General features: G+C 47.0%; 1 protein-coding gene across 1 annotated transcript in view; it reads left to right on the forward strand.

Moving 5' to 3' along the window:
* Positions 1-24,641, forward strand: part of F11R (F11 receptor) — a 48,705-nt gene that overhangs the window by 12,754 nt on the left and 11,310 nt on the right. The window contains exons 2-3 of the mRNA XM_084613986.1: positions 13,491-13,550; positions 22,446-22,559. Of these exons, the coding sequence (XP_084470112.1) occupies positions 13,491-13,550; positions 22,446-22,559 (174 nt within the window). The remainder of the gene's footprint in view (positions 1-13,490; positions 13,551-22,445; positions 22,560-24,641) is intronic.

Genomic DNA, 24,641 nt, shown 5'->3' on the forward strand with positions numbered 1-24,641 from the left:
TCTGCTGAGTTTCACTTGTTTTATTGTGTTAGACAAAACCCGGCCAATGTTAGCTGGGGTAAGTAAAATCCACCTGGAGAAGCAATAAAGAGCAACCCGCGAAAACTCCCAGTGCTACTACCAGCACTGCCCCTCCCAGGCTGGCCAGCTGAACTGGATAGACGATGACGGCCTGGCTGAGTACACCAGATGCCCCAGGGTATTTTCCATCAGGCCCGTGGCATATTGGCACTGTCACCTTCTTCCCCTGCCCTCTGAGGCCTCCCTTTGAGCCTCACTGCAATCCACACCCAAGAGGGGTATGAGTTCCCTTTTCTGTCCCCCCTCTCCGCTGGCATATACTTCTGGGCCACACCAAAATGTTTCCCGGGGGGCCCCTCCCTTGTTTTGTTTCCCTCTCTTTGACAATCTGGCCACCCAGAGGAAGGCCTGCTAAAAGCATTGCCCATCTACTGTTCAGCAGGCATGTTTTAGGATTGTCTGCAGGCAGGGCAGCATGAGAGGCAGTTGCTAGAGTTCAGGTCTGTTGAAAATGGCTTGGTTTAAATGATTACCTCTCACACTGTGGACAAGGCTTAAACCTGTTCTGGAAACTGAGTGATGTTGCATATAGACCATTGCAAGGAGATCAGCTGGGAGGGAGTTGCTCACTGGTAGTAAAATATAGTCCTTGTGACTAACTCACCCCACCCTTGCATGTTAAACAATAATGTGCATCAGTTATGAAAAATCACGTTCTTCCTCCTTGTTGCTGCTCTGGAGGAGGTGGCTGGGAAATGAAAATGGCTTAGTATTTTGTGTGTGTGTGTGAGCGTGCAGAAGAAATGCATTGGTGTCTTCCAGGATGCAAAAATAATCCCAGAACGTGCTGCTTCTGTCTGCAAAGACACAACACAACCATGGTGCAACATGCTGTGGCCACAGTCACATTTAATCAGGGTTAGTGGTGAAAACTGAGCTTGAAGCGAATGCAGAGAGGCAGAGAATCCTGAGCCCAGGCACTGTGATAGGAAACCTCTTCCTGAGGGCTGTGACTATGTTGGCAAAAATGAGGGTCACCTCTGGTGCAACTCCAGTGGTGATAGCAGTAGCAGGAATTGTAGTGTAGGTATATTATCTACAATGCAGCTGCCATCACTTCTCCAATGTGTGAACTAGGAAGTCCCAGGGCTTGATTGTGCCTCTGACAATTTATTTTGTACACTCCTTTGCTAACATAGCATTTAACTGGGCCATCTGGCCATTCAGTTGAACACCTTACTGGGGGAGGGAAAGGTGGGTTCACACTTTGGTTGCTATTTGGCTGGAGGCAGGGCAGGGCTAGATATCAGTGTGCATTGTGCTGCTTTTCTGTTGCAAAGATGCAGCCTTTATGCTCCCTTTTGAATGTGAATGAAGTTAATTGCAGAGAAACCCTAAAATCACAGGATCTTGTTCCACTGGTGGGATGTTCTGGCCTTGCTTAGCTAAGGGTATATCTGGAAACTTCCTCCTCCTCCTCCCAAAATTCTTCGGTGGAGAGCGTGAGAGAGAATTCTCTTCTTGGTAGAAACGGCTCACCTCTTCTTCCTGCTGAGATCTTTCTCAAAGGAAAACCCACTGGTTTCCTTTTAGAAAACAGGAGGTAGGAAGAGGGGCTGGACAAAACTGCCTCCCTGAAGAAGAGCTCTGTGTAAGCTCTGAAGCCTGTCTCTCTCACCAACAGAAGTTGGTCCAGTAAAAGATACTGCCTCCCCCGCCTGTGTCTGGCTTCTAAAAGGAAGCATTTCTCCTGACAAACCCACTGTCGGGAGCAATTTGTTGCCCTTTGTCATGTGATTTGAACTGAGTTGCTAAGTTCCTTGGGGTTTTTCTCCTCACTGTTGTGATTTGACCAAGGCAAATCGAGTAGTGAGTCATTCACCCTCTGCTGGCTCCATGGCTTCAAGCTAGGAGTTATCAGCCAGTTGAATCTGTGCCATGCCCCATCCATCTCACCTGACTGGTAAATTCAATCAAACACTGAGTAAAGCATGTCAGGGCAGGATGAGTCATTACCAGAGACGAGCAAAACAGCCATGTGCCAGGCCGCTCTGTGACTAGGGTCACCAGATTAAACTGAGAAAGTATCGGGACACATGGGGGAAGCGCAAAAAAAAAAAAAATATCGGGACAAACGGCGTCCTGACCATGCATTGGTTGGGATGCGCGACACAGACCTAAAAATCGGGACAGTCCCGATTTTTATCGGTACCTCTGGTCACCCTATCTGTGACATATAAGCAGAAATACCTCCTCTCTGAATTAACCAGATGCGTATTCCTTCAGACTCTGCACGTTTGAATAGAGCCCCATCATCATGGGACAGATGAGGGGGTCCCTTGTCGGTGGATCCGCAAAGGGGAGCATGAAGAGCTGTAGCTCTTCAGCTGCTATTAGGGCACTGGACAAAGCTGTCTCCCTTATCTTCTCGACTGGAAGTCAACATTCCTGGGTTCTAATCCTGACTCTGCTACTGGTCCGCTGTGTAATCTTGGGCAAATCTTTTCCTGTGTCGGTAAATGGGGAAGATAATGACCTCCCCACCCCATCTTTATAAAGTGTCTTAATGTCTACAGATAAAGTGGTTTTAAGTGCTAAATTGCTGGTCCCCAGAGAAGGTAAGGAGTCCCTAATTCAGATCTGAATTGTACACCAATCCGCCAACACTCTTCAGAATCCTTTGGTTAGTGTCCTGAATGAAATATGGCTCTTGAATGACACATGTTGATGCTCTGATGTGTCAAATCCACACGCTCAAGCCCTGGGAATGTGCAGCCTGACAATTTTGGTGGGGAGGGTTTCCAGTTTGACTCTGTACTGGGAACAGAATGAGTGACAACTGCAGGAGGGTGTGGGAGTCTTTCCATGGTGTGCTGTTAATCCAGCCCAAGATGAGTGGAGACTATGCAGTCATGATGTCTTGTGGTCATGCAATATTGGACTATTCTAGCTGAGCTGTTCAGAGGCACCCACTGGAGCAATCATGATCCTCTAAACACTTTCAAGCAACGGTAACTAAGACCGTCCTCTGGCACTTGAGTTCTCAGCATTGCCAGCCCCAACCATTCAAAAGCCATGGACCAGGTCCCCCCAGACCACAAGATTGTTTTAAAATTAGTGAAATTTTAAATAATTTGAGTGATCTTTATTGGCCTTCTGGTTTTTTAGCCTTGAGCTCTTCTCAGTGACCATTGTTAAGAACTGAAAGTGGAGGTTCTCTTGTAACCACCTGGTTGCAGGAGTTGGGGCTTTAAGAAAAATACCAAATATCATGAGACTAGTAAAATTGCAAGAGTTAGAAGTACAGACCCCTTAATCCAAGGGCAGCTCCCACAGTTCAGTCCATGGGGAGTCTATTCTGTTTCAGACTGTTGCCCTTTGTGCAGGGAAACAAACTGAGCTGTGATATCACTGGCTGGTTCAGAGCATCCACAGGAACTTCTTGTGCCATGCAATCCGGGTATGGGTTTGGCAAGAGCCCCCTTTTCAAATCTCTAGAGGTTGTCCTACAGCCTTTAAGGCCCCATGTACAGTTTGCTCTTTCCTTCCAGGCAGGGGTATCTCTAGGATGTTGCGAGAGCAGCAGTGGTTGGCTGGAGTGTAAACATGTTGGATGCTGGCGTTTGTTATGCAGCAGTGATTGATGGGAAGGCTGGCACACTCAGTGGGGAGTTATCTACTATCCCTGGTACGCTAAATAGCACGTCAGTGCATAGGAGTGGTGGTGTGATGACATGCAGGTAACACAACGGCTGTTTAGGTAGCACTCTCCTTGCTGTCCTGAGTGCTGGCTGTACCTCTGCAGTGGTATACTCTCCCTCCTACCAGCCTAATAAATACTTTGAGGTGCTGTTATATTGAGCGAGATTAGGAGCTTAAATATATTTGGGTAGAATAAACATGCCATCTTTTGAATCAAATTTTATGTAAAGAGCTTTGGAGTCCTTGGATGGAAGGTACCTAAGGTACAGGTACGAAGTGCTGTATTGGTGGTTATCCAGCACCTCATCTGAAGGGAAATTTCACTCAATTTCTTTGTGCTCAGAGTCCTTCACAGTTTTTCTCCAGCATTTCATAAAGCAGAATGGCAATGGATCTGGTTCCCTGGATACCCACCTCTGCCTGCCTAGTAATGAATTGGACATGGGTCTGAAAAGGTCCCAGGAATGTCATTGACCTGCCCTTGCTGGGCAAGTGAAGCTGCATTATGCAGGTCTTTATCCTTGCTTCCGCTTAGCAACCGTTCGGGGTGAAAAATTAAAAGACTGGGTGACCTGAAACCATGGCTACTTTAATTTTTTCGGCATGCCTGTTCCATCATGTGCTGTTTGTAGTTTTAGAGCAGAATGACTCATTTGACCCTTCTTGGGTCAATTATGTGTGTCTGTCTGTCCCCACCCTGGTTCTACATCAGCTATTGGCACTGCCTGTGAACTAGTAAGTACTCTCCAACTCCCAGGAACCAGTTTGTAAGGATTGTCATTTACTATGTGTTCATACAGTCCCTATCACAGTGGGGCCTGTCCTGGTGGTGTCATTTAAATGTTACCATAATATAAATAGGTGGCTATGTGGGAAGGGGCAGCTGGCATCTTAATTTTTAAGTGTACTGTGGTAACACCCACAGATTCTAAGCTGGATTGGAGCCTCAATGTGCTGGGTGCTGCACAAACAGCATAAGAATGGCATCCCTACTAGTGAAAGAGCTTAGAAGTGTCTCTAGTGAGTTGAGATGGCACTGTGGTGCCAGATTTAAATGTACTGGATCAGGCTTAGGCAAGTGTGGGAGCAGCCAGGCATTTATCATACAGAGATTAAATGATGTCCTAATCACCGATTCAGAGTTGTAGCCATTGTGCTGTATTACAAACATGCCCAGCAGGCTTCAGAGGTTATTTCCCGGCAGCTATGTGTAAACCCTGGGGAATAGGCTCAATATTTGCCTTTCAGAAACCCTAAACCATCTTATCCTGTTGGGCTGAATGAAATTCAGGGCTGGCACATAACCTACTCTTACAGACTAGACTGTGACTGCCTGGTATTTAAAGGTCAATCGGCTCAAGGGAACTTCTGCTTTTCAGGAGCAGCTCTGACTTTCTAGTCCCGAGAAGTGGGACTGGGAACAGGGCAGTGGTTTATGATGCAGTACGAATGGATGGGTCTCTGGGAGCTGGCCACTAGGAGCCCTTTCAAGTTCAGTTGTATTGATTCTCTTGCCTGTAGAGTTGAACTCTTTATGGATCTAACATTGGAATGTGGTGAGGAAACTGCATGGAAAAACAAAAGGAGTACTTGTGGCACCTTAGAGACTAACCAATTTATTTGAGCATAAGCTTTCGTGAGCTACAGCTCACTTCATCTGATGCATAGCTCACGAAAGCTTGTGCTCAAATAAATTGGTTAGTCTCTAAGATGCCACAAGTACTCCTTTTCTTTTTGCAAATACAGACTAACACGGCTGTTACTCTGAAACATGGAAAAACAGTAACTTCTTTTTTTTTTGGTACTGCTGAAATGCCTAGAGGTCCCAACCAAAACTGGGCTCTTGTTGTGCTAGGCAGTGTATGTACACACAGTCTCTGCCCTGAAAAACTTAAAATCTAATAGGACAGAGGGGTGGGAAGGGAAGTAGAGGCACTGAAGAAAGGTGATTCTCTCGAGGTTAGAGCAGGTCAGCAACACAGCCTGGTATAACCCAGGAGTCCTGATTTCCAGTTTAGACCAATCTGCTAGTCCGCACTACCTCTCAGAACTAGTGCATCAACATATGCTGTTGTGTAGACATGCTGAAACCAAAACAGACTGGGTATCTTGAACCCCCTCCTTTCCAAACCTATTTATGTCACTGCTGATGATCTGTAAAAGCCATAGGGTTAGTTTGGCATTTCCTGGTTCAGCTAGCCTGTTTGTTTCAAAGAAAAAAAACAAAATCTCCCAGTTTGCTGAGCAGACAAACAATAAGACTTCCAGGCCTCCTTCCTTTACACTTCCAAACAGTGGCCTCTTGAATTGTGCTGTCTCAGCGGGAGGCCTCTTATAAACTGGGTTACCCTTGATTGCTGAGAGATGCCTATCATTTGTGTGATGGAGAGGTTTGGGTCTTCCTGGGAAGTGCCTGAGGGGAGACAGATTAATTACAAAACAGGGCTTTGCTCTCTACCTTTGTTATCAGCTGGAATCTGGATGCAGGAACTCTGAAAAATACCAAGTAAAATCTCAACTCCTTTGTCCTCCCTCTCCTCAGCTTGCAGCAGGATTCTCACTCTACTGATTAGTCAGTTCATGGTAACATCTTGCTTTTAATTAACAGCCTCTTGTTTTACATCCACAATCGATTCCTGGCACAGCTGAGATGGCAGCTGCCTGGGTGGAAATGTGTGCCTGCATATTGAGAGTGTTAATGGTCTCAATCCTGTTTCTTACGGGGCAGATTGGTTGAGGCCCCTTTGAAAGTTTGCCCCGCAAGATCTTCATACTTGAAGGGTTATAAAGCACAGGGGCAGACTTTCATTTTCTTCCTTGAGTGACTTTTTAGGTGCCTCTTAGTTCTCTTGTGCTGGAGGGGCTCCCTTAGTGGGCTAAGCCCTGGGGTTTAAAATACCTACTCCTTGGAACTCCAGGTTCAAATCCTCATGGGGGTCAATGCAGCCACTTGTCCTTCCAAGAATCTTAGATTTTCACTTGGACCTGGTATTTCTTCCCTCTTAGTGCAAGAGAAGGGACAGATGCTGCCTAGGCTATGGTCTGGTGTGCCATCACTATTCAGGTCTAGCAAAGCCCTTTAGCAGATCAAGGCTCAGGGAGACCTGAGGTCTTTGGTATTTCAATAATAAAAAAACCCCAACCCGCTATTCTGAAAAGCTGTAACCTCTTCTTGCAAGGAGCAAAAGCAAATTGCTTGTTCTGTTTCACAGCTCACTTTTAAAGATGAATTGTAGGTATACTGTGGTTGGGGGTAAAGCAGAAGCTGCAGGGAGCTGATGGAAGTAATTTGTCATGGTACCTTACTCAGTGAGGTCATTTCCTGTCCCCGAGAGAGAGAGTTGCTGCATCTCCTAGTTCACTAGGAGTTGCTCCACCAGCTGAGTCCACCAGCCTGTGCTACCAGGATATTCCCCCCCCCCCCCCCCCAGGAATGCTCAAATCGATGCTTGAATGCATCCAGCACTGTTGCGTTTGCTTTGATCAAGGCTAGCTGCCGTACACAGGGCTGTCCCTAGACATTTTGGTGTCCTACGCAGCCCCTCTGCAGGAGGCATCCCCAGGCCTCTGGGGGGGGTGAGGGGGCAGGAGCAGGCTTGGGGGGTAACTGCCCCCCAGCACGAGCCGGCCGAGTGGGTTGGGGCCGGGTCGCTCCACTTCCTGTCGCCTGGTGAGTGCGGGGCAGGTCCGTCACTGTACAGGAAGGTGCTCCCCCATCTGCCCAACTCCAGTGCATCTGGACCTCCCAGAACCCCCCAAGCCCTCCATACCCAAACCCCACTCCACTGAACCTCGATCCCTGCATCTGGAGCTCACCTGCTCCCAGACCACCCCCCACTGAGCTCCCTGCACTCAACCCCTCACCCTGACAAGCCCTCCCCCTCTGCACCACCTTGAGCCCCCACATCCAGACCCCTATGCCACTGATCCCCCCACTAGCTGCACCCAGACCCCCACATCCTCAGCACCCAGACCTTCCTGCTGAGACCATCGCACCCAGATCCCCAACCACTTTCACCTAGAAGCCCCTGCAGAGTCCCATTGCCCCTGTACCTGGGATCCCCCCGACTGAGCAGCCTGACCCCAGATTGTCCCACACAGAATCCTCTCATCGGACTACAGGATCACCCCACATTGAGCCCCTCCACACTTGGTTGAGCCTGCCTGCCCCACACCTGGCGCAGAGGGGCAGGGTCCTAGGGTGTTTCTGGGGTAGGCCCAGACCTTGTGCTGTGTCAGGGTCGGGTGCAGCCTCACCACTGAGTCTGTGCCCTGTGGGTGTGAGGTGGAGAGGCTGTACGATGATCTCCCACCTTCGTACAACCAGTGGCCTCTGCTCCCCAGTGCCATGCTGAAGCCTCTGCATTTATTTATTGATAGATAAAGCTTGCAGAATTTTAAAATATTGTGTGCAGAATTTTTAATTTTTTGGCACAGATTGCCCTCAGGAATAACAGGCAGATGCTCTTTAATGTAGCAGGCAAAGGCAGAATGCCAGATTTGAGGACTAGAAAGTGAAACTTGAAAAATTCAAACTGGAAACAAGGGGCACATTTTTAACAGTGAGAGGGCATATCGCCCACTGGGACAGTGAACCAAGAAGTTTGGTGGGTTCTCCGTCACTTGAAATCTTTAAATCATGATGATGGAGTGTCTTAAAATATATGCTAAAAGAAAAGGAGGACTTGTGGCACCTTAGACACTAACACATTTATTTGAGCATAAGCTTTCGTGAGCTACAGCTCACTTCATCAGATGCATATTGTGGAAACTCCTTTTCTTTTTGCGAATACAGACTAACACGGCTGTTACTCTGAAAATATATGCTGTAGCTCAGTTACAAGGTCTTGGACTTGAGACAGGAATTGCTGGGTGAAATTCTAAGGCCTGTGCTCTGCAGGAGGTCAGACTAGATGGCCACACTGGCCCTTCCAGCACTTAAAAATCTATGGTCCTGTGTCTTGTCTTCCAAAGAATAAAGAGTCCCTTATGCCACACAGGTTGCTATTAATGTAGTAAGATGTCTCCTTTTGTGTACACTGAAAAATGCCACTTCTGTGGTTCACATTCTGAAACATTGGTGCAGGACCAACCAGTGATGGATTTACTCCCACAAATGTTTCTCTTAGGGAACTGTGGGGCAAGGCCACTGGTACAGCAGTCCTTGGAGGGTGTGCTATGTGCTATAATTTGGACCTAGGCACCGTGGCATGTCTTTATGGGTTATATCTGTTTAATTGTGAAATGGTGTCTTCATGTTGTTGTGTAGACTCCAGACTACTGCTCAGGCTGAAACTCGCTGACTCAAAGAACCCCTACTTTGTGTGTGAATTCCGTTGATTGTCATCTAGCTGATTCAGTTTTCCATGTGATTAGTACTGCATATTACTGGTTTTCACTCTCTAGTTACTTAACTGACTTTAATCAATGACTAATTTGATTTGCCCCATTTCCAGCCTTTTGCTGCCACTTAGCCATTTTTTCAGACTGCCGCTTAGGTTTTTTTTTCTGCCTGGTTCAGTTTACAGCCATAATGTCCATTAACACTTCATTTTACACCTCTGTCATTTCTCTCCTGACTTGCTGCCCCCCCCTGCCCCCGCTCTTTGTCCCTGGTGGGCCGGCAATACTGGTACAGTTAAAATCATTTAACTTAAGGTATACCAAAGAGCCAAAATGTAGTGAAACCTGATCATGGGACTTTAAAACTGTCTTCTGCTTACCCTAATCGTCATTGTGTCACAGGCCTGAACACTGCAAGAACCATATTTAGAGGCAGCTGTGAAATGTATAGCTTAACTTTGTGGTCAGGAAAAATAACAGGATACAGCTGTTAGGGAACTGTTTCTATCCTGGTAGATACTAGGCTAAGTCATAGTTTCCTAGCATTGCGACATAGAAGGAAATGTCATAAACCCGGGTTTCAGAGTAACAGCCGTGTAAGTCTGTATTCGCAAAAAGAAAAGGAGTACTTGTGGCACCTTAGAGACTAACCAATTTATTTGAGCATAAGCTTTCCGATGCATTCGATGAAGTGAGCTGTAGCTCACGAACGCTTACGCTCAAATAGATTGGTTAGTCTCTAAGGTGCCAAAGTATTCCTTTTCTATAATCATGGGTGGCTCATGGGCAGGTTTTGTGACCATTTAAATTGGTTATAAGGCCCCATCTACAGAGCAGCCCTGTCACTGTTCCCGGTTACAACATAGCTTTTCCTCAGAATAATCAAAGCATGGTTTACATTTGGTGGCGTTGACTGGATCTTGGCTGTTCCCAATGGACTGTGTAAGAGCCTTCGCAGACAGGGCTGAATCCTCCCAAGACCTGTCTCTACTACAAAGCGGAGCCATGATTTAGCTGTCACCCTGGTATGGTTGTGGAATCAGTTGGGCTTTAGATTGCGAACTTCCTAGGGAGGAACCCTGTCTTGTAAACCACCCCCACACTTACGACACTGTAGAAAGCCACCCCTTGTGAGAAGGGATTTAAGTATAAGAATACTTACAGATGGGGAAACTGAGGAACTTGTGTGAGTTGCCCAAGGCAGAGCCAAGACTAGCACTTAGCAATCAGGCATCCAAGACGACTGCCACTGTAGAAGCAGCCCGTCCACTTGAGGCACACACTAAATGTGTCAAGCTTCAGAAGCACACGAGATCACTAGCAAGTCTTGAATACTCATGCTGGTGGGGGGTGGTAACTTGTCTGCAAGTTGTAGGCATCTGGAGGAAACAGCCCCACAAGGAAACGTAAAACAAGTGAGGAAGCAGGTACCATAAAAATCATTAAAAACCTGCCACACTGCTGGGGAGTGAGGACACCCATGCCAAAGCAGCATGAGTTCCCAGATATGGGGCCCTGTATAAAGTCCTGTCCTGTGTAATCTGTTCCGAACAGAGCTGGAAATGCAGAGCCTGATGACTAAAGACTGGGGATTGGTGGGGGGAGGTGTTTGAAAAATGCCAAGCTAAGTTTCATTTGACAGATATGGGCTAGGTTCCCTGTGAAACTCCTGAACAAAGTGGGGGCTGCGTGGGAGGAGAGGATACAGAACAGGAAATTCCACCAGGCAGCCTTTCTCTCCCTTGTTCCACTCCACCCCCTCCCTGTTTAATGTACAGCTATCTCTTGGCTGGTTTTGGTTCTGATACACTGTTATTGCCCTTTAGTTGGGGACACAGTATCTTTCACATCACTTTACTGGCCTACTCCTTTCCTCCATTTTGGTAACAGCTTTGCTTGATTATTTTCTTCTGACAGAGCAACTGTTGGGGAAATTTAAGATGTCAAACTTCGTTAGCCTGTCTCAATCTTCTACTGCAATTAATTCAGATTATCTTGTCTATGCCGCCTGTGCTATGGATTGAAAATTAGCAGGGTAATAAATGACAATGTGGTGGGATTGACTCCTGGGTAATAGTGACACAGCCAGATACCTAGATAACTGTCTAGTTGGGTGCCACAGGGTTGGGTCTTATCTCTAGAGAATTGCACAGGACTGGTGGCCTACGATTTGGGTTGTGTCCCTGGCTTTACACAACAAGATTGTGACAAGCCTAGGTAAGTCATGTATTGGTCTGGGGTATTGGGGATTTGTGTTTTGGTAGCATCTAGGAGCCCCAACGTGCTAAGCACTGTACAGACATGGAACAAAGACTATTCCTGCCCCAAACACCTGACAGTTCAAGTACCTCTGTGTGCTTCCATTGCTGCTTTATAAAACAGGGCCACTTGCTTACCCCATCCCATGGGGTTTGGAGAGACTTGGAGGCAGAGACTTGCCAAGCCATGTCGAGGGGATTTTGGATGCCCAGTACCCATTCCAGTTAGTCCCTTAGGCAGCTTTGAGCATCTTAGTCTAAACTCTCATGTTTGTAAAGCAGAAAATGCTGTAGATCTTACAAATTAAAGCTCTGCAATTGTCTTCTGTATGAGAGAAAAAGTATGTTAATGACATTCATATGATGCTAAATCAGGAGAAGTAGCAAACAGTAGCGAGGGCAGAGAAATAGCATAGGGGGACCCAAAGAGATTTAAAAACAAAAGGAGAATAATCTTATAAAACTGCAATCTAATCTGAGGTTAAACATATTCACTAGGAGCTAGAAACCTAGAGAGCAGTAATGCTGAGAGATCCAAAGTTCCTAGCAAACAGTGAAATAGGCATGCAGCTAAAAAGGCTAATGTTGTTTTAAGCTGTATGTGTGGAAGCATCTAGTCTCAGGCTATGTCTACACTACAAGCACTTCAGCGGCACAGCTGCAATGCTGAAGTTATGCTGTTGTAGCATAGACATTTACAACAGTGACAGTTTGCTGTAGTAAATCCATGCTTTCATGAGGCAGTAGCTGAGTCTACAGTGTCTATACCAGGGTTTAAGTTGGCTTAACTATGTCTTTCTGCAACATAACTTGGTCGAATTGAGGTTTTAGGTGTAGACCAGGCCTTAGAAGCTCTCACTTTTCTGCTCTCTCTAACTTGGTGGTGTTACGGTATCTGCAATACTGTTTTCACTTTGGAAGGTGTAACACTTCCTGTATCTCACTTCCTGGAAGGTGTAACACCTAGAGTTCTCGGAGATGAGTGAGAAATTATCAGTGGTCCAAAGGGATGAGCAGAGGAAAGATTAAGAGCTACTAGTTGACGCATTGCCAACTCTACATGGCTTTTGGCCTTTCTCACTTTATCCCTACATGTTCTGACCTCAATAAGGTAGCTTTCCTTGCTGATCCCTCCCATCTTCCACTCCTTGTAGGCTTTCTGCTTTTTCTTCATCACCTGTCTGAGATGCTTGGTCTACAACTCCTGCCTATGAATTTTTTCCCCTTTCTTGGGATGCAGGCTTCTGATAGTTTCTGCAACTTTGACTTGAAGTAATTCCAGGCCTTCTCCGCCTTTAGATCCACAAGTTCTTCAGTCCATACGACATATGAAGGAGGCCTGGAAAGACCTTTTTCCCACCCAAAAAACCCTGCTTTGTGCTTTTACCTTAACATCAGGGATGTCAAGTCAGGACTCCCCTGGTTTTGCTGCAGGCCTTCTAGGAGGTCTCAGGTGTTTGCTGTGAGCTTTGCATTAACTGCAGGAGTGAGTGTGGAACTTTTTAACAGAGGCTTCCTTTGTCCAAAATATTAGTCATAGATGCCTTGGGCTGTGTGGTTCGCCTGCCCCACCCTTTGGGAACTTGCCTCTCCCTCCCTGGGGAAGAGGAACCAGCCTGTGCACACTTCAGTCAGTTTTGGCTCTTTCTTGGTGGATCAGAGATAAGCTGAGTGGTTTTGTGTGGGGAGGAGGAGTGCTGCTGAGACTGGGGAGGCAATCGGCAGGGGGTGGGTGGGGTACGCGCAATTGTTTAAAGAGGAAGTGGGGAAGAAATTTGTATCTGTCTTGTCTTCAGATTGTAAGCGCTTTGGGGCAGGGACTGTCTTCTGTACACATGCAGTGTCTAGCCTAGTGGGGCCCTGATCCTTGTTCAGGGCTGTAAGGCTTTACCGAATACAAACATTTAACTTTGTCTTAACAAACACCAACCAGAAGCAAAGCTTGAAGCAGTCTGACTAAAAACCCCTTGGCAACTACTATAAGACTAAGAGTTCTCCAAGAAAATGAGGTAGAAAAGAATGTTCTTAAGGTGTTGATCCTTCATAAGAGAGCTGAATCTCTGTGGGGTTGAGCTTGGCAGCTGTTCTGCTGGCTCTGGGATCACTTGGGTTCTGTGGTTTGTAAACAAACATTTATCCTAATCGTATTTTTTCTCCTTCCCATAGGGTCCTTGATATCTGCCCAGGTGATGGACAAAAAAACCATTCAAGTGCCTGAGAACGACCGTAAGTGTGGAGTGCTAAATTAATAGATTCAAAGGCCGGAAGGGCCACTGTGATCTAGTCAGACTCCCTTGGTAACACAGGCCATAGGTCTTCCCTGAATTAATTGCTGTTTGAACTAGAGCAGATCTTCTGAAAAAACAATTGATTTAAAAATTGCCAGTGATGGAGAAGTTATATTGATTGCTGCCCTGTGCAGTCAAGGTGTAGTTCCACCCACTGGCCTTTCCCAGCTGGGGAATGATCTCTCAGGGCTGGTCTACACTGAAAACTTACATTGGCAGAGCAACATCTCTGAGAGGTATGAAAAATCCACCCCCCTGAGAGATAGCTATGCCAGCCTAAGCCCCGGTGTAGACAGCACTAGGTGAATGAAGAATTATTCTGTTGACCTAGCTACTGCCTTTTGGGAAGTTGGGTTAACTACAGTGACACGAGAATCCCTCCTGTCGCTGTCGTGTCTATGCTCAAGCTCTCAAACTGCTACTGTGGCCTTGCTTCCTTCGAGCAAAAGTCAGTGCAGTGATCTTTAGGAGCACTGATAGCTCTTAGCTCACAAACTGCAAAGATTATCCCTGGATTGGTTCCTGCCAGCTGGTTTAGTTCAGTTGTTTTCAGCTTTGTGAAACGGGCCCTTGTAAAGCACCAGCTAATATATATAAAAACTGGTTTAGATGTGATTCTGTTTGCACGTATTGAACGTGATCTAGTCATGACCACTTGTTCCTGAGATGCTGTAAGGTCAGTTCTTCAGCTTGGTGTCCATGTGGATTCCACTGCAGCTGCATGTGCATCTCGTTGGCATGAGTTCGGTTTCTTTTGAATAGCTGTGCTTGTTGGAACCGCTTATCTTCTCCCCGCTCTTTCCTGGCCCCTTCGTGCTCCTGTTTGAGGGCATAAAAGGCAGAGCAGACGCAATCCTCCCTCACTTCCCTTTGATGCCCATGGCAGCAAGATAGGACTGAGCGAGTGTCTGATCTAACTGTGAACACGGTTACTTTTTAATCAAATTTGTAAAAAAAATCTTCATCTTCACGCTCCTTTCATGTGGATATTTAAAAAAAAGTTACTGAGGAACCCCTCCCCCTGCCACATCTCATGGCAGACTTCAAAATCTGCCTATCAAGGATGGACACAGTCAAGGCAGCTTCTGCCTGTGGGAGAGCCACCTCCTGGATGGGTGCTCTGTGGTCAAGTCCTTTTCATCCAGGGTCATTCTGCTCAGGCTGCATATGCTGGAGCAGTTCACATGTGTCACTTAAGACACAAGTGATGGCCACTACCACTGTGAGGCTAGTTAAGCAGTTATCGGCCAGCGCTCTCTTGAGCATAGGGCATGCTCCAGGATCGAGCGCTGAGAAGAAAGCAAAGAGAATATTGGCAGAGCTGGCACAAGTGACTACGATGCCAATCACTTCCATATTGGCAAAGGCCTCTGCATTGAAAGCCGCGGTACTGACACTCTTGGCAAGGACAGCCCTGGTGTCCGCATCGGTCACTCTGGCGCTGGCCTTCCAGGCAGTAAAGCTGGCATGCGTGCCCGTACATAAAGATGAGACGCACTCGTGGGACTGGACAGAGCCCATATATAGCACCAAACTTGAAGGAAGGTCCCAGAAGGAGGAAACAAAACCTCTATTCAAAGGCCAGAGCATCTGAATCCTTGACACAGGCTATGAGGGACCCAGCACCAATCTTGGCACAGTTCTCTGCTCTGGGGTAATCTGGATCCCCTCCAGACATGTTCCCTGTGCGGCCCCAATGGCACATTGCCTGATGACACTGCTGTTGGAAGAGATACTCCTCCTCACCTAAACCATGTACTCCTCTTTGCTCAAATTGAGTAAAGAGCCCCCTCTTCCTTAGGAGAGAGAACCTGTAACCGGAGTCGCAGGGGGGCCACCTGAGGTCACTCAGTTAGGGTGAACCCCAGAGAATGGGGCAGGCAGCCCCAAAGCTGGTGGATATTACAATACCTACATTTACCAAACTAGCACAAAACAGCTTCTATAACACCTCACTGGTTACCCAGAAGCCAACAACACAGTTCCCGTAAAGCAACCCAGCCTTAGGCCTCCACCCAGACACGCAAGTCAAATATAATGAGGATTACTGAAAATCTTATTCATCATATAAATTTCTACTGAAAGCTTATGCTCAAAAAAATTTGTTAGTCTCTAAGGTGCCACAAGTCCTCCTTTTCTTTTTGCAGATACAGACTAACACGGCTGCTACTCTGACACCTACCTCCCAAGAGTTTTCAGAATTTGTGCACAGGTTATAGTCCAATGTTTACATTCAGGGTGGTCCAGTCAGGACTAGGATCTCAATCTTGGGTTTAAGCTTCCCCTGCATGAAGCATCAATCAGATCTGAGATAAAAAGGATTAGGACCCAAGGCATCTTTTTGCAGTTAGGAGTCCTTAGGTGAACAATAGGCAATCACGGATACTTTGAAGTGGACCTATTTCCTAAGCATTACTGGTAACGCTTTGATTTAGTTGGTGTTGGTCCTGCTTTGAGCAGGGGGTTGGACTAGATGACCTCCTGAGGTCCCTTCCAACCCTGATATTCTATGATTCTAATTAACTACACAGTTTTACATAAGGCAGTTATCCGTTAGGCAGTCTATCACAAACTTTAAAGTGACATATAGCCAGTGACATTATTTCACCCAAGACCCATCTAAATGTTAATATTCCCTTTTGATCTCTGAATCAACAGCTGTAGTGACAGACAGGAACTGACTGTTTACATGACTAACATTAAACAAGATACAAGTAAACATACAATTTGTATTGCCTTTAATTTCTAACAACATAGGCTAGAACTTTGAAATGCAAACCTATCTACCATGGAATGGCCCTAATTACCATTCAAATCTTCTAACATGTCCCTAAAGGTTGGCTTTGGGTTATATAGCCTGCAAGCTGCTTAACCCTTTCTGGCCATATGTCATACTTTGTATAAGATTTGCTGCAATTATATAACAGTGGTAACAACAATGGTTTGCATGGTCCTATTTTAATCAGACAATGTCAGATCCCAAGGAGGTTGCTGGGGAGCCTAGTACCCATATGAAGTCACTTTATCTTTACTGGGGACCATCAGCTCTTATGTCTGGGAGCAAGATCCCTCTTCCATGTTTCCAGAAAGGAAGCAATCCTGTTCCCCAGTGGCATCATTAACCAAGCCACCCACATCAGAACCAAACATGGGCCCACAAGAGCAGGAAGCAAGGGAGGGATCACAACGACACCTGTCTCCACTCAAGGACAAGGCAGTGACACCAGCCCCAGTCCCAGCAATTGAGTTTAAAGCTTTTCAAGACCTCCTTTCCTGCATTGCAGAGACCTTGGATACCGAGACTACATTTATACAAGAGAAGTCTTTATTTTGAACACCATGATGCTGGTCAGAATCACCCTTCCTATTAACAAGGGGCTTCTGGAACCGGCTAAAGGACTGTGGCAAATGCTGGGCACTTTTCCTCCCTCTTTGACAAGGGTGGAGAACAGATACCAGTGCCCCCAAAGGGCTTTGAACACACACATGTCCATCCAAATGCAGAGTTCCTGGCTGTTGCGTCAGGAACAGGAGAAATCACAGTCCACAAAAGGCATGCCTAATGACAAAGACCCCAAAAGTTGGATCTCCATGGACACAAGGCATACTCATCAGCCTCCCTCCAGCTGGCAAATTACCAGGCCCTGTTCACCAAATACACCTTTCTCATTTGGGAGAGGGTCACTCCGTTCCTATCCAAGATCCCTCAAGATAACAAGGACAAGTTGAAAGAAGAAATCAAGGAAGGCCAGATGGTAATGAAAGCATCCCTACAGGCAACCAAGAATGCATCTCAGATGGCCACTGTCATCACTACGAGATGGGCCTCGTGGGTACAGGCCATGATAAAGGGCCTGCCCTTTAATGGGATGGAGCTCTTCAACCAGAAAACAAAGTATTCCAGTCCCTCAAGGAAAGCTCTGTGGTTCTTAGGGATTTACACACCTAAAGGAACCCTTACAAGTAGCAGCCCAAGTGGAGAGACAGGTCACCATCCTACTAGTGGGCTCGACAGCCAGAGTACACACAAAGAAAGAATCCCAGATACTCCTGGGGGCCCCCATCTTCCATCACCTCAGTGCACCAGACTCCCTATGAGGCAGCAGATTTGACAGGAGCATTGGGAGTTGCATTGGAGTCAGCGTGGAGCCTGCATCCACCTTCAGGAACCGCCTTGCCCCTTTCCACTGGGCCTGGGCAGCCATGAGAGCCAACAAATGGGTGCTAGAAATTGCCCATGGCTCTCCAATCCATTTCCACACATTACCGCCTGCCCCATCCTCCTTCAGAGATCCTTGTCATGAGAACCTATTACAGACAGAAGTGTACTAGTTGCTTCAAGCCATAGAAGAGATGTACTGGGGAAGAGGATTATACTACAGTTTATATACCTTATTCTGAAGAAGAAAGGAGTTTTTGTCCTATCCAAGCTTCATCCTAGACCTGAGAAGATTGGACACATATAAGCCCAATTCAGGATGGTAACGCTTGCCTTCATCATCCCATCTCTTCAGTCTCAAGGCTGGTTTGTGGCACTCTGCTGACAAGACACGTACTTCGACATAGCCATCCATCCGGCTCACAGGAAGCACCTAGGACTCACAGTGGGGCCCCATTGTTATCAGTGCAACATTCTGCCTTTTGGACTCTCCATGGCACTGAGTCTTCACAAAGTGCCTCGCGGTAGCAACAGCCCATTCACGTTTACCCTCACCTCGACAGCTGGATGATTGGTGGGCAAATCCCAAGAGGAAATGGCGGAAAGCCTGGACTACACACTATCCCTATTTTAGCTCACCAGGGGGCCCAGCTGAGCGAGGGAAAAAATCTCTTATCCCACCACAGGCAATAGAGTTCCCAGGAGCCTTGACTGACTCTGGATCGGTCAGAGCGAGCCTTCCTGGAGACAGGTATAGTCCTGGGACCAAATCAAACCAGGCTGACAGTGCAGATGTGTCTGGGGCTGTGGGGCCATAGGCTGATGTACACATACATAACACCGCTTGCCAGGTTTCACCTGCGGCTACTCCAGCTCCTGCTCAAGTTGGTCTTTTTCCCCAATAAAACAAGAAGGTTGTGGTTCCGCCACAAGACATAACAGAACTGAGAAATGGTAGGAACCCCAGTGCTCTGCTCTGCCCCCGCCCTGGTAAGGACTTTAATCACAGATGTATCAGAAACATGTTTGGAAGCCTACCTATATCATCTACAGATGCAAGGAACTTGTTACCCAGGAAACTCGGGGCTCCACATCAGTGCCCTGGAGCTCAGGGCCATCAGGCTACCCTGCACGCCACCTTCCTACCTGCTCTCTCGAACTCCACAGTGCACATCCTGACTGACAACACTTGCGACACACTACCTCAACAAGCAAAGAGGTGCACATGTGTCTCCCCTATTGGGATGCCTTCAAGCTCTGGACGTGGTGCTGCTGACACCGGATAACCCCAATAGCTCTCCATCTCCCAGGAGTTGGCAACGACCTGGTGGACTTGCTGAGCAGAAAATCCATGGCTAGTCGGGAGTGGTCCCTGGAGAGATGCATGATAGAGCCAAGATCCCACTACTGGGGAGCTCCTGTGGTAGGCCTGTTTGCCACCCAGGAAAACACAGAGTCAGCATTTCTGTTCCAAAGGGGGCAGGAGTGTGGCATTATTTCCCAACACTGTCCTTCTGCAATGGAGTCCAGGTATCCTGTTTGCCTTTCCTCCAATTCCCCTGGTCCCAGCATGATTTCCAAAATCAAGAGACCAAGCCCCAGTTGTTCCTGGAGCTCCCAGCTGGCCCAGGCAGTTTTGGCCAATGGATCTTCTGCCAGTGTCCATTCAGCCACCAATCCTGTCCAGACCTGATCTCCCAGCATCCTGGCCAGATACTCTATCCAGACCTGAAGTCTCTGTACCTGACTGCCCAGATGTTGTTTGGGTGAATGACACAGATGGACTGCTGAGACAAGTCCAGGAGATCCTTATACAGACCATTAGCTTTTACGCACTGGACTTAGCTGCCAGGGCAGATGTAAAGTTTGGGAGAGCAGTATTACAATCCCTATTCAACTGATGCAGTTGGCTCTCTTCGTTCCCGCTGTCCAGAGGGGACACTGATGGCCAGCCACCTACAGTGGAATCGACACTGATACTTTCAGAAAACAGACTGGTTCCTACCCTGCAGTAACTGTGGTTCTTCAAGATGTTGCAGTCAGGATGGATCCCACAAGCCACCTTCCACCACCAGTTTCGGAGTCATCCGCTAATGCGGGCTTTGAGTTGTGAGGGAGCCGAAGGACGTGCGTGGCCCTTGTTAAATGATGTTGGAGGCTGAAATGTCGTTCCCTTCGGAACATTCAGGCTGCAGCTCAGTGCTTCTGTCCTTGGAGCTTCAGTGTTATCAGTACTAACAGCAACTAAGGCAGCCTGCTCATTCAGCAAACCTCTGTTACTCGTAAAGAACGGCCATCGGTAGGGCGACAAAGGCACTCGGCCAGGTTTATTGTCCTCCGGGCAGTCCTAGCGCCCTGGCTCTGTGGTTGCAGGCACACTGACACGAGTGCCCAGTCAGTAGCCGGAGTCTCTGCTGTCCCCGAGGTCACACAAAGGGTTAAGGCGAGTTGCCCCGAGTTACCCCGACACTTGTAGGCTGAGATAAATAATTTGCGTACCACCTTACGTGTTCCATGACATCTGCTTTTTACCTCCCGTTGTTCCTGATATCTTGGAAAAAAACATCCCTATTCAGTATTCTGTCACCCCCCAATCTAGTACAAGATCAGATGGTTTATCTGTAGTAGCTGGAATATATTTACGTAAATATCTAGTGCCTAGTACACTGGCAACAACTTTGACAAGTTCATGCACTGAATAGTGAACTTGTAAGTATCTGCTTTAATACACGGCCTGATTTTGGCTCACAGCCTCTGGTTCAGGACACAGATCTTGCACCAGGCTGAGTGCTCCAGGCTCTCTGTCTGCTAGAGCCCTGAACAGATACTGCTGTTCAAAATATCTGAACTCATGCATATGAGACACGTGCACCTTCTGTGGGACCCACACTGACGACATCTCAAACACGCACGACTGCTGTAGGGTAAGAAACTGTTCTCTCCAGCGGTAAAGACACGTGGAGTCTCTCTGCACTCAAAGCAATACTACAGTAGTTTTGGTGAGTACTGAATCTTTGAAATTCAAGTACTCCTTGCTCTAGAGATTCCAGTGTCCATGTCTCAGACGAAATGTAGATGAACGTTTGGGGCTCAATAGCTGTTGTATCGGAGCATATTGGTGAGTTTCAGGGTGGAGATGATGCCTGAGCGCAAACAAGATGACTGAATTAGTACAAAAAGAAAAGGAGGACGTGTGGCACCTTAGAGACTAACAAATTTATTTGAGCATAAGCTTTTGTGAGCTACAGCTCACTTCATCGGATGCATTAGTACAGAATCTGGAATGGCCTCTGGCAAGTTGAACTGCTAAATCTAGGGTAAAACTTTCAAACGAAGTGCCTAAGCGGCCAGATTCTCAAATATATTTAGGTGCTTATTGATGTAGATAGGTGCCTAGTGGGTGTTCAAAAGCACCTAGGTGGGCTAGAAATGTAACTCCCATTGGTTTCACTTTTACAAATCCCAAAAGGTGCATCCCTGCATCTTTAGGTACCTAAATACCTTTGGAAAAACTGGCCCTGAGTGACTTAAAAGTGACTCCTAAATCATTCAGGCATGTTTTGAAAATGTTAACCCTAGGTTTTTTTTGTTAATGTCAGTTGCCAGTGACAACTCCATCTCTAATTTCCCAGGCATTCAAGAAGGAGCGGAACTTAGCTCCACTCTGCTTCGGGCTGCCAATATGATGTCCGTTTTCTAATTTATTAATATTGGATTCACACTTACAAGAACACTGATTTGTAATCTAGTAAATCTCAATGAGTTCCCAGTAGTTTCAGATACAATACTTGTCCCTATTAGTTTCTGCAGCTTCACAATCAATTTCCTGTTTTAAGTTTTCCTAACTGAATTTCTGCCCTTTCGCTGATGGAAAGACCCACATAAACTGACCACACAAAGCAGCATTGAAACGGACTATACCCAAAGTGCTGCCAAATGCACGAAGTGAACGAAAAAGCTTGTTAATGTTTTTGTTCCAGTGATTTTAGTATTGCATGTCAGCAGTAGGCTGCATTTTCAGACCCATGTGACGTTAACATGGTGGCCCTCAGGAAATGGTAGATTTTTTTTTTAAGGCCAGAAGGGACCATTAGATCATCTATTCTGACCTCCTGCATCTGACAGGCCAGAGAATTTCACCCACTTACCCCTATATTGAGCCCAGTCACTTGTTTGGTTAAAGCATCTCTTCCAGCAAGGCAGCCGGGACGGATTTGAAGGCATCAAGAGTTGAGGAATCCATCACTTCCCTGGATGGTTCCAATGGTTAATCACTCTTTTAAAAACAATACAATATTGTGAACAGATCTGACTTTTTCCAGCCATTGGTTCTTCTTCTGCCTTTCTGTGCCCAAGAGCCCTTTAATACCTGGTATTTTTTTCCCTGAGAGCATACATATATGCCATAATCATGTGATCTTGCAATCTTCTTTTCAATGAACTAAACAGGTCTTTAAGCTTCTCACTGTTAGGCATTTTTTCCAACTCTTGGGATTCAGGAAGGATGATCCCTTCACGCTACGTGGTAATTGGTCCTGGGTATAAATGAAAATCTGGCTCCCAGTCCCTTTTAAAACAAATGTTGTTGGCTTAGCTCTGCCAGGTGTTTACAGATAGGATCTTACTACGTTTGGGATGCAGTGCCAATGCTGACTTATTGCTGTGTCTTTCCAGCAATTGAAATACCCTGTGCTGCGTACATGTCGAAAAGCGGAACACCCAGGGTCGAGTGGAAGTTTGAAAAGGGCTCTTCAATAGTGCTCTTCTATTATGATTCCAAATTCACAGGTACGTGAGTCCATTGTACGGAGTGTCTGAGGGCCCCTTTACGGTTTCTGGTCCAGGTGTTGGATAAGCACAGGTTATACCAGCTGGTTGCAGTATCTGAGGCAGGGTGGATTATTTTAAATCAGAGCGCTTTAAATGATCGATTTTTATCCTGTTTTGCATTTGTACTTTTTAGTTATTTTCAATGGTGGCTTTAGCAGGGTGGATGGCTTCACTTGCACCCACAGATGTCATGAAACAAAGGGTGCAAAACCAGAAACACATTGTTTCCCAGCCGTATGTGAATGGCAGGCCCCAGTGGGTGGAGCCTGCCCTGCACCCATCCTGGAACATCAGCGACTCCATGCATCGGGTCACAATGTCTGGTGTAGGAAGCCAGGCCCAGCCTTGCGAGACAAGAGCCACCGCTGTAGTTAGGGTTTCCAAGTGTCTGGTTTTCGACGAGAACACCCAATGGAAAAGGGACCCTGGCGGTCCTGACCGGGCCATTAAAAATCCAGTTGTCAATGCATTGGGGCTAGCAGGCTCCATGGCATGGCTCCTGGGAAGCGGCTGGTATGTCCCTCTGGCTCGGGGCTGGCCAAGGGGGCTCCATGCACTGTCCCCACCACAAGTGCTGGCTCCGGCAGGGGCGGTGTCTGCTGGCGGGGGCAGCTCACAGAGCCACCTGGCCACCCCCAAGCTCGAGGGACATGTTGCCACTTCCCGGGAGCTGCCTGAGGTAAGCGCCGCCCAGAGCCTGCACACTCTTCCTCATCCCCCTGCCCCCCAAGCCCCAGTCTGAGCCCCCTCTCGCAACCTGTGGACCCCTCATCCCTGGCCCCATCCCAGAGCCTGCACCCCCCAGCCAGAGCCCTCACCCCACCCCTTGGCCCCATCCCAGAGCCCCCTCAAGTACCCCAAATCCCCCCTCCCCATTCGCACCCCCTCCTGCACTCCAACCCCCTGCCCCAGCCCAGTGAAAATGAGGGAGGGAGGGGGATGGAGTGAGCAGGGGTGGGGCAAGGATGTTCGGTTTTCTGCGAAAGTTGACAACCCTAGCTGTAGGGATGAGTGTGGGGCAGACTCACTCTCCAGCCTGCTTCACCACACCAGGGCCGGGATTAAGGTTTCAGTGCTGGGTCAAGGAGTGCTGCTGCAGGTGGTCGGTGCCCCCGCAGTAGCTTAGTATAGTTCACCTATTGAATCAGGAGGCTGCCTCCACCCCATGGTTATTTTCCTAAAGAAGCATTGATTTTTAGTAATTGGTATTCATTAAAATATGTTCATTTGCAACTAAATATAGCTTTACCCTAAGTTTGCTGGTGCTCTTTGCTAAGCAGGTGGCTCCACATTTTGTTAAGCAATTATATAGCTTAACATACATTTTTTTTGTTTGAAAATGGGAAATTAGGCATTTCTTATTTACTTGATTACCTTTTTTTTGTGTGTGGGGGGTTTGTGTCAAGCTCTGTTTGGATGGAGATCGGAATTCAAATAAGGCACAATCAGCATTTAAACATTTTTTAAGCAGTTCATAGAATCATAGACTATCAGGGTTGGAAGGGATGTCAGGAGGTCATCTAGTCCAACCCCCTGCTCAAAGCAGGACCGATCCCCAACTAAATCATCCCAGCCAGGGCTTTGTCAAGCCTGACTGTAAAAACTTCTAAGGAAGGAGATTTTACCACCTCCCTAGGTAACGCATTCCAGTGCTTCACCACCCTCCTAGTGAAATAGTGTTTCCTAATATCCAACCTAAACCTCCCCCACTAAATGAAACTATCTTACATGCACTGAATAAATGAGAAAAGTTTAACATTTGTTTAACAAATCAGTTTTAAATGCTAAAGTATTATCTCTAGTTTAGTGAATTGAACTGATTTGTTTCTGGTGACCACGGCAAGATTTTTAGAGCTAGTAATCTCATTCCCTCACACCTGCTTTTTATTCATAGACTGGAAGAAGAAGAAAAGTTTTTCTGCTTTTTCAGCTCCCAGTCAGTTTAATGAATGAACTAATCATTCAGATGAATCGGTTAATAAATGGAAATAGGAAAAAAATATTCTCTCTGCACGTGCAGAAGAGGCTACTGCTGGTTCT

Source organism: Lepidochelys olivacea (genome assembly GCF_965140295.1).
Source record: "Lepidochelys olivacea isolate rLepOli2 genome assembly, chromosome: 24".
In the NCBI taxonomy this organism is placed as follows: domain Eukaryota; kingdom Metazoa; phylum Chordata; order Testudines; family Cheloniidae; genus Lepidochelys; species Lepidochelys olivacea.